The sequence below is a fragment of the Triticum aestivum genome, chromosome 1A (assembly GCF_018294505.1).
Source record: "Triticum aestivum cultivar Chinese Spring chromosome 1A, IWGSC CS RefSeq v2.1, whole genome shotgun sequence".
Classification (NCBI taxonomy): domain Eukaryota; kingdom Viridiplantae; phylum Streptophyta; class Magnoliopsida; order Poales; family Poaceae; genus Triticum; species Triticum aestivum.
In genome coordinates, this window is record NC_057794.1 from 304,609,595 (window position 1) to 304,625,065 (window position 15,471).

The following is a 15,471-nucleotide window of genomic DNA, read 5'->3' on the forward strand; positions in this document are numbered from 1 at the left end:
TCCCCGATCGCCCCAACTGGGCTCCACTACTAATCATCTGGAAAGGAAAAGTAGTAACGTCCTGAGTCCTCGTCAAACTCCCACTTGAGTTCAGTCGCATCTCCTGGAATGGCATCATCGACACCTGCATCTGGTTTGGAAGTAATCTGTGAGTGACAGGGACTCAGCAATCTCACACCCTCGCGATCAAGACTATTTAAGCTTATGGGTAGGAAAAGGTATGTGAGGTGGAGCTGCAGCAAGCACTAGCATATATGGTGGCTAACTTACGCAAAAGAGAGCGAGAAGAGAAAGCAAATCACGGTCGAGAAGCTACAAAGATCAAGACGTGATCCTAGAACTACTTACGTTCAAGCATAACACGAGACCGTGTTCTCCTCCCGGACTCCGCCGAAAAGAGACCATCACGGCTACACACGCTGTTAATGTATTTTAATTAAGTCAAGTGTCAAGTTTTCTACAACTGGACATTAACAAATTCCCATCTGCCCATAACCGCGGGCACGACTTTCGAAAATTCAAAACTCTGCAGGGGTGTCCCAACTTAGCCCATCACAAGCTCTCACGGTCAACTAAGGATATTCCTTCTCTTAGGACGACCCGGTCAGACTCGGAATCCCGGTTACAAGACATCTCGACAATGGTAAAACAAGACCAGCAAAGCCACCCGATGTGCCGACAAATCCCGATAGGAGTCGCACGTATCTCGTTCTCAGGGCAACACCGGATGAGACTAGCTACGAGTAAAACCAACTCCCAAGTTTCTCCGAGGTGGCCCCGCAGGCAGCTCGGTTCGGATCAACACTCAGAGGAGCACTGGCCCGGGGGGGTTAAAATAAAGATGACCCTTGAGTCCGCGGAACCCAAGGGAAAAAGGCTTAGGTGGCAAATGGTAAAACCAAGGTTGGGCCTTGCTGGAGGAGTTTTATTCAAGGTGAACTGTCAAGGGGTTCCCATTATAACCCAACTGTGTAAGGGACGCAAAATCAAGGAACATAACACCGGTATGACAGAAACTAGGGCGGCAAGAGTGGAACAAAACACCAGGCATACGGCGAGCCTTCCACCCTTTACCAAGTATATAGATGCATTAATTAAATAAGAGATATTGTGAAATCCCAACAATAACCATGTTCCAACAAGGAACAAACTCCAATCTTCACCTGCAACTAGCAATGCTATAAGAGGGGCTGAGCAAAGCGGTAACATAGCCAAACAACAGTTTGCTAGGACAGGGTGGGTTAGAGGTTTGACATGGCAATATGGGAGGCAAGATAGAGTATGTGGTCGGTATCGCGGCATAGGCATAGCAATAGAGCGAGCAACTAGCAAGCAGAGATAGAAGTGATTTCGAGGGTATAGTCATCTTGCCCGCAAAGTTCTCCGAGTTGACGTAAGCTTGATCCTCGTAAGCGTACTCAACGGGTTCCTCGATCACGTACTCGTCTCCCGGCTCTACCCAAGGCAAGAACACAAGCAAAGGAAAACACAATCAACCACTGTGCAATGCGCAAGCAACATGATGCAAAACATGGCATGATATGCGGGATGTGATATGCAATGCATATGCATGCTCCGGAAGGAAAAGATTGAACCAGGCCTCAACTTGGCAAACCAAGAGCTCTGCTGGAAAGATGAGTTGATTTCTGTCGAAATCGATATAAGGATCACCGGAATCGGATGCACGGTTTGCAAATGGCAAGCAAAACAATAATTGCACTATTCTGCGATTAACAGCACGATGCCATCTAAAATGCAACAAGAAACTAAGCTACTGCACTCTAACATAACAACAAAGCACATGGCAGTGATCCACTCAAGATGCTTGACAAAAGATGAACATTGAGCTACGGCTAAATCACATAATAGCAGGTTCAAACAAGCATGTCAAAAGTGCAAAAGATAACAGCATCAAAGACTTAGTGAAAATACTAACATGCCAGGAATTAACATCAGGAAGCAATGTTTAGAGCAAGATAACAACATGCTACATGAACATATCATGGCAAAGCAAGGCATGGCATGACACTACTCAAAGCATATAACAAAAGTCCCTTACTAACCATAAGCCAAAAAGGATCAGAAGACATGATGGCACCCATGTGAACATAGCAAGTTTCGTTAACAGTTTCAGACTTAGCAGAAAACTGGACATGGCAAAACAGAATTGCGTAGGCATGTTTGCGAGCTCGATGCACTCACCACAAGGCATTGCATGACAAACTAAGCATACACCCATCAAAAAGACATGATCAAGAAGCTAAACATGGCAAGAACAACCTCATAGCATGCATGGATCAACTACAACAACCTTGGCAAAACTGATTAACACGCAAACAATCTGCCAGGAATATTTTATAGCAAAAGTAGAGCGAGATTGAGTCATGCTAGGGTACTCCATAAATGCAAACAAAGACATGGATGGATAGAACATAACAATATCTCAAAATCATCCTTACTGAACATGATCAAAAGAGGCATGAATCACTCTGTAGCAACATGAATACATGGCATAAAAATAACCTCAGGGAAATGACTTAGAAGAATTATAAGTCCCTGAAATCAGCAACATCACGAGAGCTACTTTGCATACTTGTGCTAGTCACCACATTGATCACAAAAATACATAGCATACACCCCTGTAAAGATGGCATGGCATAGCCCAAAACACATGTAGGGCTCAAGTTCATAGGAGGCACACAATAATCATGGCAAAAAAGACAAATGTCCATAATCTGTTAAGAAACAGAAACTAGCATTACATAGCACCCTTGCAACAGCATTTTAGGCATCAAGATGGAGTCAAACAAGCATGATGCAATGGAATGAAATGAAGAGCACATCCTAACAAACATTTCGATATATCACACGCGCAAAACGGAGCTACGGATGATGAGATATGGCATGATGAACAGAGCAACATAATGCAAAAGTTTCGGGACTTAGAGAAATTCAACCTCGGGGAAAAAGTCAACGGGGCACGGGAACCGAGGTTCGTCGGCGCGGGGCTCGCCGGAGATGGCGGGGAAGGAGGCGGGGCTCGCCGGAGATGGCGTATCCGGGCCGGATCTCGCCGGATCCGGCCGGATCCCGGGGCGGGGAGGCGGAGGAGGTCGCCGGCGGGCGCGGGGCGAGGCCGGGTGCTCAGGGCGAAGGGCGGCGGCGGCCGGTGGTGATGAGGACGGGCGGCGCGTGGGGCGGGGTCCGATGGGCGCTTGGGCGAGGCGCTGGCGGCGGCGCGGCCTCACCGGGGCGTGGAGCGGCGGGCGCGGGCGGCGGGGTAGCGGGCCGCGGGGGCCGCGGCTGGGCCCGGTAGGCTTCGGCGATGTGGGTGCGGAGGCGCCACGTGGCGGCCCCTGGTAGGCCGCGGGCGGCGGCGCGATTCGCCCGGCGTCGCCCGGACGTGTCCGGCGGCGCAGAGGGGAAAATTTTTGGGTTAGGGTTGGAGTTGCCTCCGATTTGGACGGGGAAGACTAATTTATAGGTAGAGGGAGCTAGGAGACTCCAAATGGAGTGCGGTTTTTGGCCACGCGATCGTGATCGAACGACCGAGAGGATGGAGGGGGTTTGGATGGGTTATTGGGCCACTTTGGAGGGGTGTTGGGCTGCAACACACACGAGGCCTTTACGGTTCCTCGGTTAACCGTTGGAGTATCAAATAAACTCCAAATGGCACGAAACTTGACAGGCAGTCTACCGGTGGTATACCCAGGCCGCTTGGCAAATCTCGGTCCAACCCGGGAACGTTTAACACCCGCACACGAAAAGAGGCAAAAGGGGACGCCGGAGGACGTAGGAGTGCCGGAATGCAAAACGGACAACGGGGAAATTGCTCGGATGCATGAGACGAACACGTATGCAAATGCGATGCACATGATGACATGATATGAGATGCATGACATGGAAAAAATGCAAAACAAAGACAAAACCCAACCACGAGGGAAATCATAACTTAGTGCCGAAAATGGAAAGAGTTGGAATACAGATATGGTAAATTACATCCGGGGCGTTACAACATAAGATCTTTTCATAAAAACAATATCACTTAAAAGGACAAATTCTTTGTGCACGTAAAAACAAGAATTCTCATGTATATAATATAAATTATAGAGTGACAGAACAAAATAAGTATACTAAGAGGCCATAGGTTAGTGTTATTAGGGGAGGTTGTAACATTTGTTCACAATAACTGCTGATGAGCTAGTTTGGAGATGGACGGCCTCCGATATATACTCTGCTAGCTCATGCTATCTTGCCACCTTCCAGGGATCCATGACTTGCTTCTCATGGAAGCTCATATGGAAGAATTGGGCGCCGCCAAGAGTAAAGTTTTTCCACCGGTTGGCCAACCAAGACCGGTGCTGGATGGCCGACCGCTTGGCTCGACGCGGTCTCCAGCACCAGCCACGATGCCCACTTTGTGACCAGGCTCCCGAGACAATGCACCACCTCCTCTTGCAGTGCCCCTTCGCCAGGCAGACTTGGCACGAAATCCTGTCCTGGCTACGGATGACCACTGCAGGGCCAAGCCACGAAGATTCACTCATGGACTGGTGGCTACAGGCAAGGAAAAACACGCCAACACCGATGCATAAGGGCCTAGCCTCCATTGCTCTATTGACACCATGGATGATCTGGAAACAACGCAACGAATACATCTTTGAGGGCGCCCAACCCCTGGTTCAGGTCCTCGTCTCGAAGATCAAAGAGGAAGCCGAGCAGTGGGCAAGAGCGGGCGCCCACGGCCTATGCGTCATTCTGCCGCCCACCTGGGATGTGCACTAGTTTTGCTGATCCTAATCTGTAACTGACCTCCTTGGAGGATTGTATCAAAACTCCACCTTTTCAATGCAATGAAATGCAAAAGCCCTTTGCATTTTCTCGAAAAAAAACTGGATGAATAATTATGAAATTGGGTTGACAGATCAAAAGTATACAAAGTTCAACTCATGATTTTATATTGGTATAAATAAGAATTTCCCATTATTATCTTATGAAACTAGTGCTCAAGAACAAGGCACTGATGCTGCATCACTCTGAACTACATTTCCTAGTTACTTCTACAGCATAGCAAGCCCTTATCTTGTTCATCTCAGAAATGACATCTCTCATGGACAGCCTGTCAGTTGGTCTTTTCCTGCAGCATGCTAGGGCAAGTCTTGTGACAGAGTACATGTAACTATTAATATCTCGCCGTGTCTTCTCAACTGATAGCAGAAGGGGATCAACAATCTCCATTAGTTGTTCTGGATATGCCATCTTTGCATACTCGAGCAAGGTCAATCCATCTGTAAACATACCATGTGTAGGCGTCTTCCCTGTAAACATCTCAAGGAGGACAATACCGAAGCTATACACATCCCCACTTGTAGATATTTGACCACCTTCACCGTATTCTGCAGTGCACAAACAACATGAATAATATACCGAGCAAAGCAACCCAATTTGCTAGAACAACAATAAAATAAAATTTAGTTACCTGCAGCAACATATCCAATTGTTCCCACTACAGAACTCTTTGAATGGATCAATTGTTCCCCTTCTGGATCTATGAGTGCCTTTGCAAGGCCAAAGTCCCCAACATGAGCAACCATATCCTCTCCAAGAAGAATATTGTTGGGCTTCAAGTCGCAGTGAACTATTGTTGGCTGGCAGTTGTTGTGCAGATAGTCTAGAGCGGCGGCAACATCAAAAGCAATACTCAGTCTCTGCATTAATGTTAGAATTTTGACTGGATTGGATGAATATATGTCTGGATGTAACCACTTATCAAGACCCCCATAAGGCATGAAATTGAGAACAATGGCTTTGAAGTCATTCCGGTTAAAGTCAAAGCAAGAGCAGCAAGTTATAACACTAATCAAGTTACGGTGGCGAATTTTGCCAAGTGCCTTACACTCTGCCTCAAAACTTTTCGTGGAACCAGATTGTTCAAGGTCAAAAACCTTCACAGCCACAGTACTTACTGACCTCTTCAGCATCATCCTCCCCTTATAAACACATCCATATCATCCAGTGCCAACCAAATTGTCAGTTGTGAAGCCATTTGTTGCTTGGAACAAGTTGGAATAAGAAACTCGAGGATGCATGTCACCCATCAAGGAAGGAGCTACCAAGGTTGCTCTTACAGATGGCAGTCTTAATTTATTTTTCAGTGAGAAGAAACCTAGTCCCACTATAAAGCACACAAAGATGATTATAATGCTCGGGATCATGGCATTTCGAATGACTCAGGGTATCCTTTGACCACCCCCAGTTGCTTTGGATGGACATGAAGGCAAATGCAACTCTTGAATGCCACCACAAAGCTTACCATTCCCATAAAAAGTGAACCCAGTCAAATTGGTGAACACACCATGTGCTGGGACTTGCCCATCAATAAGGTTGAAGGATATGTCGAGTCGGTAGAGTGATATCATGCTTTCCAAGTGTTGGGGATATTACTACTGGGCGTAAACCGGCCTATCTGGGCCAGGTTAAATTCATCAGTAGTTAAGTATGTTAAAGCCCAAGAAGGCAGATGAGGTCTCAAGGCCCATGGTCGGTTCAAGGCCTGTAGCCGTAAACCGGCGTTAGTAGTTAACTTGTATTGTAAGTTAGGAATAAGTAGAGACCAAACCGGACACATCTATGAGCCGGTATTGGGACTCTGTAAACCGACGGGAGTCACCCGTGTATATAAGGGGACGACCCGGCGGCGGTTCAAGGACAACAGACAACAACTCGAGACATAGGCGAAGCTTGTTTGCTCCCTAGTCATCGAAACCCCATCAATTCCATCACAACTAGACGTAGGCTTTTACCTTCATAGAAGGGGCCGAACTAGTATAAACTCTCTTGCGTCCCTGTGTCTGCTTTAACCCCTTCAAACTAACCCGTCGTGATGGCTCCACGACTAAGTCCTTTCACTAGGACATCTGCCGTGACAATTCCACGACAGTTGGCGCCCACTGTGGGGCTATCGCACGATGGTTTCCGGTTCTTGGAGGGCCGCTTTGAAGGACTCGAGGGCTACGCTGTAGGCCGGATGACTAAGAGTCATCGCAACAAGTTCTACATCGACAATGCAGGCTGGGGCCCCAAGGCCGGCTCAATTGAGTACGGGTACCGGGTCCCCTTTGGTGGCATTCACATTTTCATTGGCAAGATCGGTGAACCGGGCCCTGAGCCGGACATCTGCACCGACCTCGTTGAGACGGCTCAGCATGCGCGATCCGCCCGGGTTAAACCGGCCATGAAGCATGCCTTCGTGGGAGTCATTCATGGAGGAAGTTATGAGGATGGATCGGAATCTCGCGGCGATACCATCGTTTGTTCCGATGATGAGTCATCGACCGGAGAAACCGAATCTCTTTATTAGCTACAAGACGGCCGGATTGGAGGTTGTTCCGATGGCGACAGTATTCCGGACCCCTCTGATCTACCCAACCGGGTTGGAATATTCATGACTCGCACACAAGCAACGCTTCATTCTTCGATCGCTGCGGCAACAACCTCCGGTTCAGCAGCGGCGACGGCTGCTGGGGCAGGAGGTCTTGTGCGCCCGCCGGCTCAAGTTCTATCAAAGCTATTTGATGCATTGGTTGTGCTTATGGCGGAGACTAATCCGGCGGATCAGGGTGTTCACAACGCCGAGATTGCAAAAGTGAAGGAACAGATCACCCAGGCCAAGGCAGATCTGGCAGCTGAGGACACCAGGATGGCCACGGAGCGGGCCGCTTTAGACGCACAAGCCTACAGGCTCATGTTGGACCAGAGTGCATCGCAGGAAATCATGAGGAGGAAGTACCGATCCCGTTTGCCTCCGGTTTTTGAGGCCAGAGACCTTTTCAACACTCCAGGAGTAGGAACCGGCAATCCGCTGGAGGGAAACCGGGCGGAAGCTCCCGGGACCGGTGCACCGGTTCAGCCTCGTCAGATGGACCCGCCTCGTCAAAACACCGTTATACCTCAGGCTGTTTTAACACCTCCGGGTCACTACTCCAACCCGATGGACAATCTCATTGCCGCTGCTGCACGGCTGGAGGCCATTCCAATTGAAGGTGATTTGCCACAGGCAGTAGAGACGCGACGGGTCAAGGAGCTTTTGAGGACAGCTTTGGTCCAACAGGAAGCATACTCGTACAGCCGCGACCGGATCCACTCGACCCCCCGTCCAAGCCGGAGCTATAGAAGACATATGGATGAACCGGCAGTGTCGAGTAACGAACGACGTGGAGCACCCCATGGCAACAACCCAACGGGTGGTGCTGATAATGCTAAGGAAGTGGTGAACCGGGCCTGAGTGCGCAGGGAGGCCGAGTTAGCCACACAGCATCAGGCTCGGCAGCTCACGCCGGTTCGTCCAACCATCTCGATCGAACCTGGTGTTACTTCTAGTTCTTTAGGGGTGCCTTGCCTTATCTCCGCTTTACGCAATGTGTGCCTGCCCAAGGATTTCAAGGGCCCGCGCAAGGTACCAAATTACACGGTGGATCAGCCTCCAGAGACATGGGTGGAGAGCTATGAGATGGCCATGGAGATGCTTGATGTGGATGACGCGGCGTGTGCGAAATACTTCACCATGATGCTTGAAGGAACGGCCTGTACTTGGTTAAAAAGCTTGCCGGCTAATTCTATCAGTTCATGGGCCCAATTACGAGCCTGGTTTATCAGCAATTTCAAGGATACATGTAAACAGCCTATGTCGATAGTGGACTTAGCTGCATGCGTCCAGGAGGAAGGAGAATCAATGACTCATTGGGTGCGTCGGGTTTCACAAGTGTTGCACTCCTCAGACCGCATCAACGCTGACACCACAGTATTAACCCTAGAAGGCAACTGCCGGTTTGGGCCCCTGAAGCTGAAGTTGGGACGGATGAAGCGTCATTGCACTGACATGGGGACCCTCATGGCCGCTTTGATGAAATGTGCTGATTCTGATAGTACCAAGAATCCCGAATCTGATGATGACAAGACAGGGAAGGGAAAGAGGAACAGCAACTCCAAAGGTCAGCAGCATCACTGGGCAGGCAATGGTGGTGGAGGCAAGCGTAAAGCGGATGGTAACATGGACTTTGTGGCTAATACCAACGCACAGGACAATGGCCAGCGACGCAAGGGTAAACCAAAAAATTGTAATGGGGCACCCAACCCTAACCCAGACCACCTAAACTATCTGCTAAGCCAGCCCTGTCCAAGACATGGGACGAAGGAGGCGCCAGCAAACCACCTTTGGAAGGATTGCTTTATTATGCAGGAGTTCAAGAATTCTAATAATTTCCAGTATGATCACGAATCTGGCGGTGGCTCAGGATCCGGGCCGGGTTACGGTGGAGGAAGTTCCGGTTCAGGATTTAATGGTAATCCGGGCAGACATAATGGTCAAAATAGTCAGAACAATCAGGGTGGTTACAACCAACAACAACAACAGTCAGGTTACCAGAGCAACCCAAAGCAGTTGAGTAGCGGGCAGTACCATGTCTTCACCACTAGCTTGGACAAGCGAGACCGGAAGGTTCAGAGGCGGGCGGTCAACTCTGTTGAACCGGCCATACCCCGTTATCTATGTTGGTCTGAACAGCCAATCATATGGAGCAGAGAGGATCACCCTCCCCAGGTCGATAATCCGGGTCAGTTGGCTCTGGTGGTGGCGCCTCAGGTGGGAGGTTACAAGTTCACCAAGGTGCTCATGGATGGAGGTAGCAGCATTAATATCTTGTACTATGAGACCTTCCGTCGTATGGGACTGACAGATAAAAATCTTAAACCGTCTAATACGGTGTTCCACGGTGTAGTACCTGGCAGATCAGCATATCATGTTGGTAAGATAGCTCTGGAAGTGGCCTTTGGGGATGATCATGATTCCAGGTCGGAGACATTGATGTTTGAAGTGGTGAAAATCCAAAGTCCATATCATGCCCTATTTGGGCGACCGGCCTACGCCAAGTTTATGGCACCGCCCTGTTATGTGTATTTGCAGCTCAAGATGCCGGGTCACAAGGGGACAATAACGGTTCACGGAAGCCGCAAAATCGCTTTGGAGTGCGAGGAAGGTGATGCGGCCTATGCAGAGTCGGTTTGTGCCACCGAGGAGCTGAAGTATTATAAGGACAATGTTGATCCGGCGGACATGACTCCATTAAAGAAGCCAACTACGGAGCATGATCCGGCCCTGAAGTTCAAATCGGCAGCAGAAACTAAGCTTGTTGACTTTGTACCTGGTGATTCGTCCAAGCAGTTCAGCATCAGTGCTAATTTGGATCCGAAATAGGAAAGCGCGCTCATCGAGTTCATCCGTGAGAATCGGGACATTTTTGCATGGAAGCCCTCTGACATGCCAGGTGTACCGAGGCAACTCGCTGAGCACACCCTTAATGTGGATCCTAAATACAAACCGGTGAAATAGTTCCTCCGCCGGTTTAACGAAGAAAGACGCAAGGCAATTGGAGAAGAGGTAGCCAGGCTCTTAGCAGCTGGTTTTATTGTTGAAGTTTTTCACCCTGAGTGGCTTGCCAATCCGGTGCTGGTCCTTAAGAAAAACGGCACCTGGCGCATGTGTGTGGATTACACAGATCTTAATAAAGCTTGTCCAGCAGATCCTTTTGCCCTCCCCCGTATTGATCAAATTATTGATGCTACGGCGGGTTGTGAGCGTTTAAGTTTTTTGGATGCATATTCTGGCTATCATCAGATCAAAATGGCAGTTAAGGACGAGGAGAAAACGGCATTCATAACTCCCTTTGGAGCCTTCTGCTATGTGTCTATGCCCTTTGGGCTCAAGAGTGCCCAGGCAACTTATCAACGTTGTGTGCAAAATTGTCTACACGAACAGATTGGCCGTAATGTACATGCCTACGTGGATGATATCGTGGTTAAATCCAGGGAGAAGGAGACTCTGATTGGTGATTTAAAGGAAACTTTTGATAACCTGAGGACATACAAGATGATGCTTAATCTGGACAAATGCATCTTTGGTGTACCGGCGGGCAAGTTATTAGGCTTCCTGGTGTCCAATAGGGGAATTGAGGCTAATCCGGAGAAGATCACAGCCATCACCTCCTTGGCTAAACCGAAGTGTATCAATGATGTTCAACGCCTGGCAGGCCGGATTGCCGCGTTAAGCCGGTTTATCAGTCGTCTTGGTGAGAAGGCAATCCCTTTGTATCAAATGTTGAAGAAGACGGATCAGTTTGTATGGAGTTCTGCTGCTGATGAAGCATTTGAGGACTTAAATCGGCAATTGGCCAATCTGCCTGTGCTCGCCGCTCCCATTGACAAGGAGCTGTTACTGCTATATGTTGCTGCTAATGCTCGGGCAGTCAGCGTGGCTATTGTGGTGGAGCGAAAGGAGGCAGGTAAGGAGCATTCGGTTCAACGTCCGGTCTATTATATAAGCGAGGTGCTCATTGAGTCCAAGCAAAGGTATCCGCATTGGCAAAAGCTGGTGTATGGAGTTTTTATGGCAAGCAGGAAGCTTAAACAATACTTCCAAGGGCATCCAATTATGGTGGTCAGTTCTGCTCCTTTGGGGGATATCATACAGAACCGGGAAGCAACTGGCCGGATTGCCAAGTGGGCTATAGAGCTTGGGCCGCACGATTTGAAGTATGTGCCTCGGACGGCGATTAAGTCTCAATCACTGGTTGATTTTATCAATGATTGGACGGAAATGCAAGCACCTGAAGAAAAGCCGGATCACACATATTGGACCATCCATTTTGAAGGATCCAGGCAATTGGAAGGTTCGGGGGCTAGAGTCGTATTAGCTTCCCCACGAGGTGATAAGTTTTGTTATGTTCTCCGCTTAATGTTCCCTTGTACTAGCAATGCAGCTGAGTATGAAGCCTTGTTCCATGGTCTCCGGATGGCTAAGGAGATGAATCTAGGTCGAGTTAAGTGCTTCGGTGACTCGGACCTCGTGGCACAGCAAGTGTCTGGCACTTGGGACTCTAAGGATCCACTCTGGGATCTGTGCAGACAAATTGTTCCGTCCAAGATACAGTTCTTTCAGGCCACTCATGAGTCCTAACTCTTGAGGGATTCCTCCTGTGAGCTTGTTTTTGGTCAAATTCAGCAGTGTCAAGCCTTGCATTCTACTTACGGACAAAGGAATCATATCGTGGAAGTAGTTATTATCCAAACGGAGCTCCATCAAACTCTGGCATTTGCTGAGAGCATCTGGCAGCAACCCAGACAAGTTGTTCTCATGGATGTACAAGTATGTGAGCTCTGTAAGACCACCAACCTGGGATGGAAGGGAACTACTAAAATGATTCCTCGACAAGTCCAGAACGTATGACAAGGATGACAGGCTAAAGATTTGTCCCGGTAATGGACCTGAAAGCACATTGTTCGAAAAGGTTGCGTTGACAAGTCGTTGTAAATTTCCAATGTTCATTGGAAGAGGTCCCTCCAACATATTGTTATCTACTGAAAGGTGCTGCAATTGTGTTAAGTTCCCGAGTGAGGGCGGCATCATCCCAGAGAGTTGGTTATTCTCTAGTGTCAAGAACTGGAGCATGTTCAGTGTTCCTATGCTGTCCGGTATGGGGCCGGTTAACTGATTGCCAGATAGCCCTAGCTTGAATAGTTTGGGAAAGTTGCCAATGCCAATTTGTATCTTGCCCGATATCCCATTGTATCTGATGTCTAGGGCTTCGAGTTGCCCTGATAGGTTTGCGATAGAGCGCGGAAACCCACCACTAAACTTGTTGTTTTGCAATGTGACCCAATGAAGGCTTGTGCAATTTGTCAGGGAAGTGATGAACCCCCAGTCTTGAACAGTGGTTGCCTCTAGCTGGTTTCCATTAAGAATCAGGTATTTTGGGCAGAGTGTTCCAATCTCTGGAGGCACGACTCCGGTGATGTTGTTACCAGTGAGGTCCATCGATTGGATTGTAGTTGCATTTGCAATTGAAGCTAGAATACTTCCCGTGAAATGGTTCAAAGCAAGGATAAGGTATCGGATGTGTGGCAGGCCATTGCCCAAATTGGGGGGCAGTCTGCCATGCAGTTGGTTCATTTGGAGACCAACGAGGATGAGGGATGAAATGTTGAAGAGCATTGTTGGAAGGTTTCCTGAGAGTTGGTTTACTTGCAGTGCTATTGCCTCAAGCTTACCAAGCCTGCCAAGGCTCTCAGGGATTGGGCTACTCAGCTGGTTTTCATTGAGGTATAATCTCCGCAGCGATGAGAGGTTCCCAAGTGATGGTGGGATGATCCCAGTGAAGCTGTTCTTCCCTATTGAAATGGTCTCTATCCTTGGCAAGTCACCAAGCCAATCAGGGATTTCTCGATCGAGTTTGTTCAGGTCAAGTTTGATACTTACAAGGTGAGTACAGTTCCACAGGCCATGTGTGATCTCCCCTTGAAGTGAATTGTTTGATAGATATAGGTAAGTTAACTGTGGTAACTGCCCAATTGTCCAAGGCATTTCACCTTGGAGTGAATTATTTGACAAGTCAAGATATGACATTTGCGTCAACTGGCCAATCGCCCGTGGGATTTCGCCGTGTAGCAGATTGTAGCTGAGGTCTAAACTTCTCAGGTACGTGAGGTTCCCGAGGGAAGGGGTTATGTACCCAAAAAGCCCAGTCGAGGAGAGATTCAGTGCCAATACCCTTCGCTTATGCCTGAGGCTGCACATGACACCACGCCACTTGCACAAGTCAGTGGTTATGTTCCATGAGGCCAGTGCATCTGACTGGTAGTTTAGACCTGCCTTGAATGCTAGCAAGGCATTGTGATCAGTTTCGTTGCTGAGTGGCAGTGCGTGAGAATATGAAGTCGTTGCCAGTAAGAGCAGATGAGGAAAGAGAACCAAATTTAGAGCAGGAAACATTTTGGAGCAGTTCCCTGACATTTACAAACACAGAACACAATTAGTGTTGGAAGCTTCTCATACGTTTAATACGCAAGGACCAATAAATATGAAAAATACTAGCCACCATCCTGGGATTATACTATCATGTAGCAAACTAACATTCCATTCAATACCATGTATATGCACTTAGACCATTTCTGTGCTAGAAAAAGGCTGGCCTTGTGCAGTAACTGATGATACCCCACATGTTTGTAAATGTCATTGGCCGTCCCCCTGCGCTTCTACCTGCCTGTGGCCTCCTTCGCCCCCAACCCTCGGTGCCACGACCCAAGCCATGTTGGTTTCCATTTTCAAGCTAGTAGTTTGGAAATAATCTAAACTTGCCAATAGAGTAGTGTCCATGCTCTCACCTAATAAGCTTGTGGTCTTGGTTATAGCAGTGCATTAGCCACCATAGCATATGTCACCGTGCTCATTAGGGACTGGATTTTTATTCAACGTAGGATAGAACACTGTCACACACAACAAACATTGTTTGACACAAAGAGAACATTGATTGAATTCAATGAAACCTAAAATTTAGAATTTATCGCTTTAGGGGCAATGTTCGAAACCATTTCCATTCTTATTTATTCAGGACCTACATGCCTAGTCCAATTGGTCCATCATGTTCGGAATAAGCAGACATAGGAGGTGCGTGATAACCGTCACCACCCCTTAGATAGTTGAAAGTATGCTTCGCGAAGGAAGATAAGCCACATGCAAAACCATGTTTAGTCTTGAGCTTCTTGGAGGCAGGAGGTTCAAAAGAGTTGCCTCTGTTGCTCTGTTTGCGCGCATCCCTCCTATAAGCACGATGTTCTTGGCGAGATCATGGAAAGACAAGTCATCTGGAAGACTAGAACTTGTTGATGCAAACCTGTAGCAAAGGTTGAGCATACAATTGGTCTATCTATCGAGAAAGGTGTAGTATTAATAAGTACAACTAATAGTGACGTTTAACAAGTCAAGATGATGACATGTCGAGCAATGATGGAAGCATATATAGTTGTTGCCCCCGTTCTAAGAAGATTTTATGTTATTAACCCTCGAATTACTAATAATGTGACATTAACATGGTACAACACTTGACTTACTGGAGCCTTGATCAACCTCCATAGAGGTTGCTATGATGAAGCTAACATTTGCTTCACCATGACAAGTTGGTCCCTATGGCATTCAGCTAGTTCTTCGAAAATGTGGTAAAACATAATTTGCATGTCAGCATCTGTGACTGCTATTTCCCTCATGCCTAGAGGGAAATATGTCTCGTGATTACCTAGGTCCGCATACATAATCACACTAGTGATATCTAAAGTTGATACAATATCAGAAATTAGATAAGAAAAAATTCAATGTGCATTTGATATCATATTATAGAATCTATATTATACAAGCATACTAATAGTTGAGCCATGTGGGTTTTTGAACACAGCAGCCACAAATGTGAATGTCAACGGAAAATTATGGCTAAATAGCTAAATAGTTATGTTATAATGCAATATGAATAAAGCCATTGGGAGATGGAAATAATATTATAATTCTCGGCAACAAATATCTACTGGCCAACACACAAAACTATCCTGTTCCCTTTTCTGTTTTGTGTGTTGGAAAGTAGATATTTGTTG

General features: G+C 47.6%; 1 protein-coding gene across 1 annotated transcript; it reads right to left on the minus strand.

The window, feature by feature from the left end:
* Positions 1-4,981: 4,981 nt before the first annotated feature.
* LOC123182962 (probable LRR receptor-like serine/threonine-protein kinase At3g47570) lies at positions 4,982-13,931 on the minus strand. Its single transcript, XM_044595701.1, has 6 exons — positions 13,922-13,931; positions 11,980-13,836; positions 6,314-6,436; positions 6,129-6,175; positions 5,480-5,990; positions 4,982-5,396 (listed from the first exon to the last, which is right to left on the minus strand). The coding sequence occupies exons 1-6, from the start codon at positions 13,929-13,931 to the stop codon at positions 5,032-5,034; spliced, it is 2,913 nt and encodes a 970-aa protein (XP_044451636.1). The 3' UTR covers positions 4,982-5,031.
* Positions 13,932-15,471: the final 1,540 nt, after the last annotated feature.

Excerpts from the sequence above, each read along its gene's own strand:
- LOC123182962 (XM_044595701.1), bottom strand. Across the intron at positions 6,437-11,979 it reads GAGTGGCCTGAAAGAACTGT|CCCAACACTTGGAAAGCATG; the intron begins ATCTTGGACGGA and ends AGTAGTAATATC. Across the intron at positions 6,176-6,313 it reads GTTCACTTTTTATGGGAATG|TGGGACTAGGTTTCTTCTCA; the intron begins GTAAGCTTTGTG and ends TGTGCTTTATAG.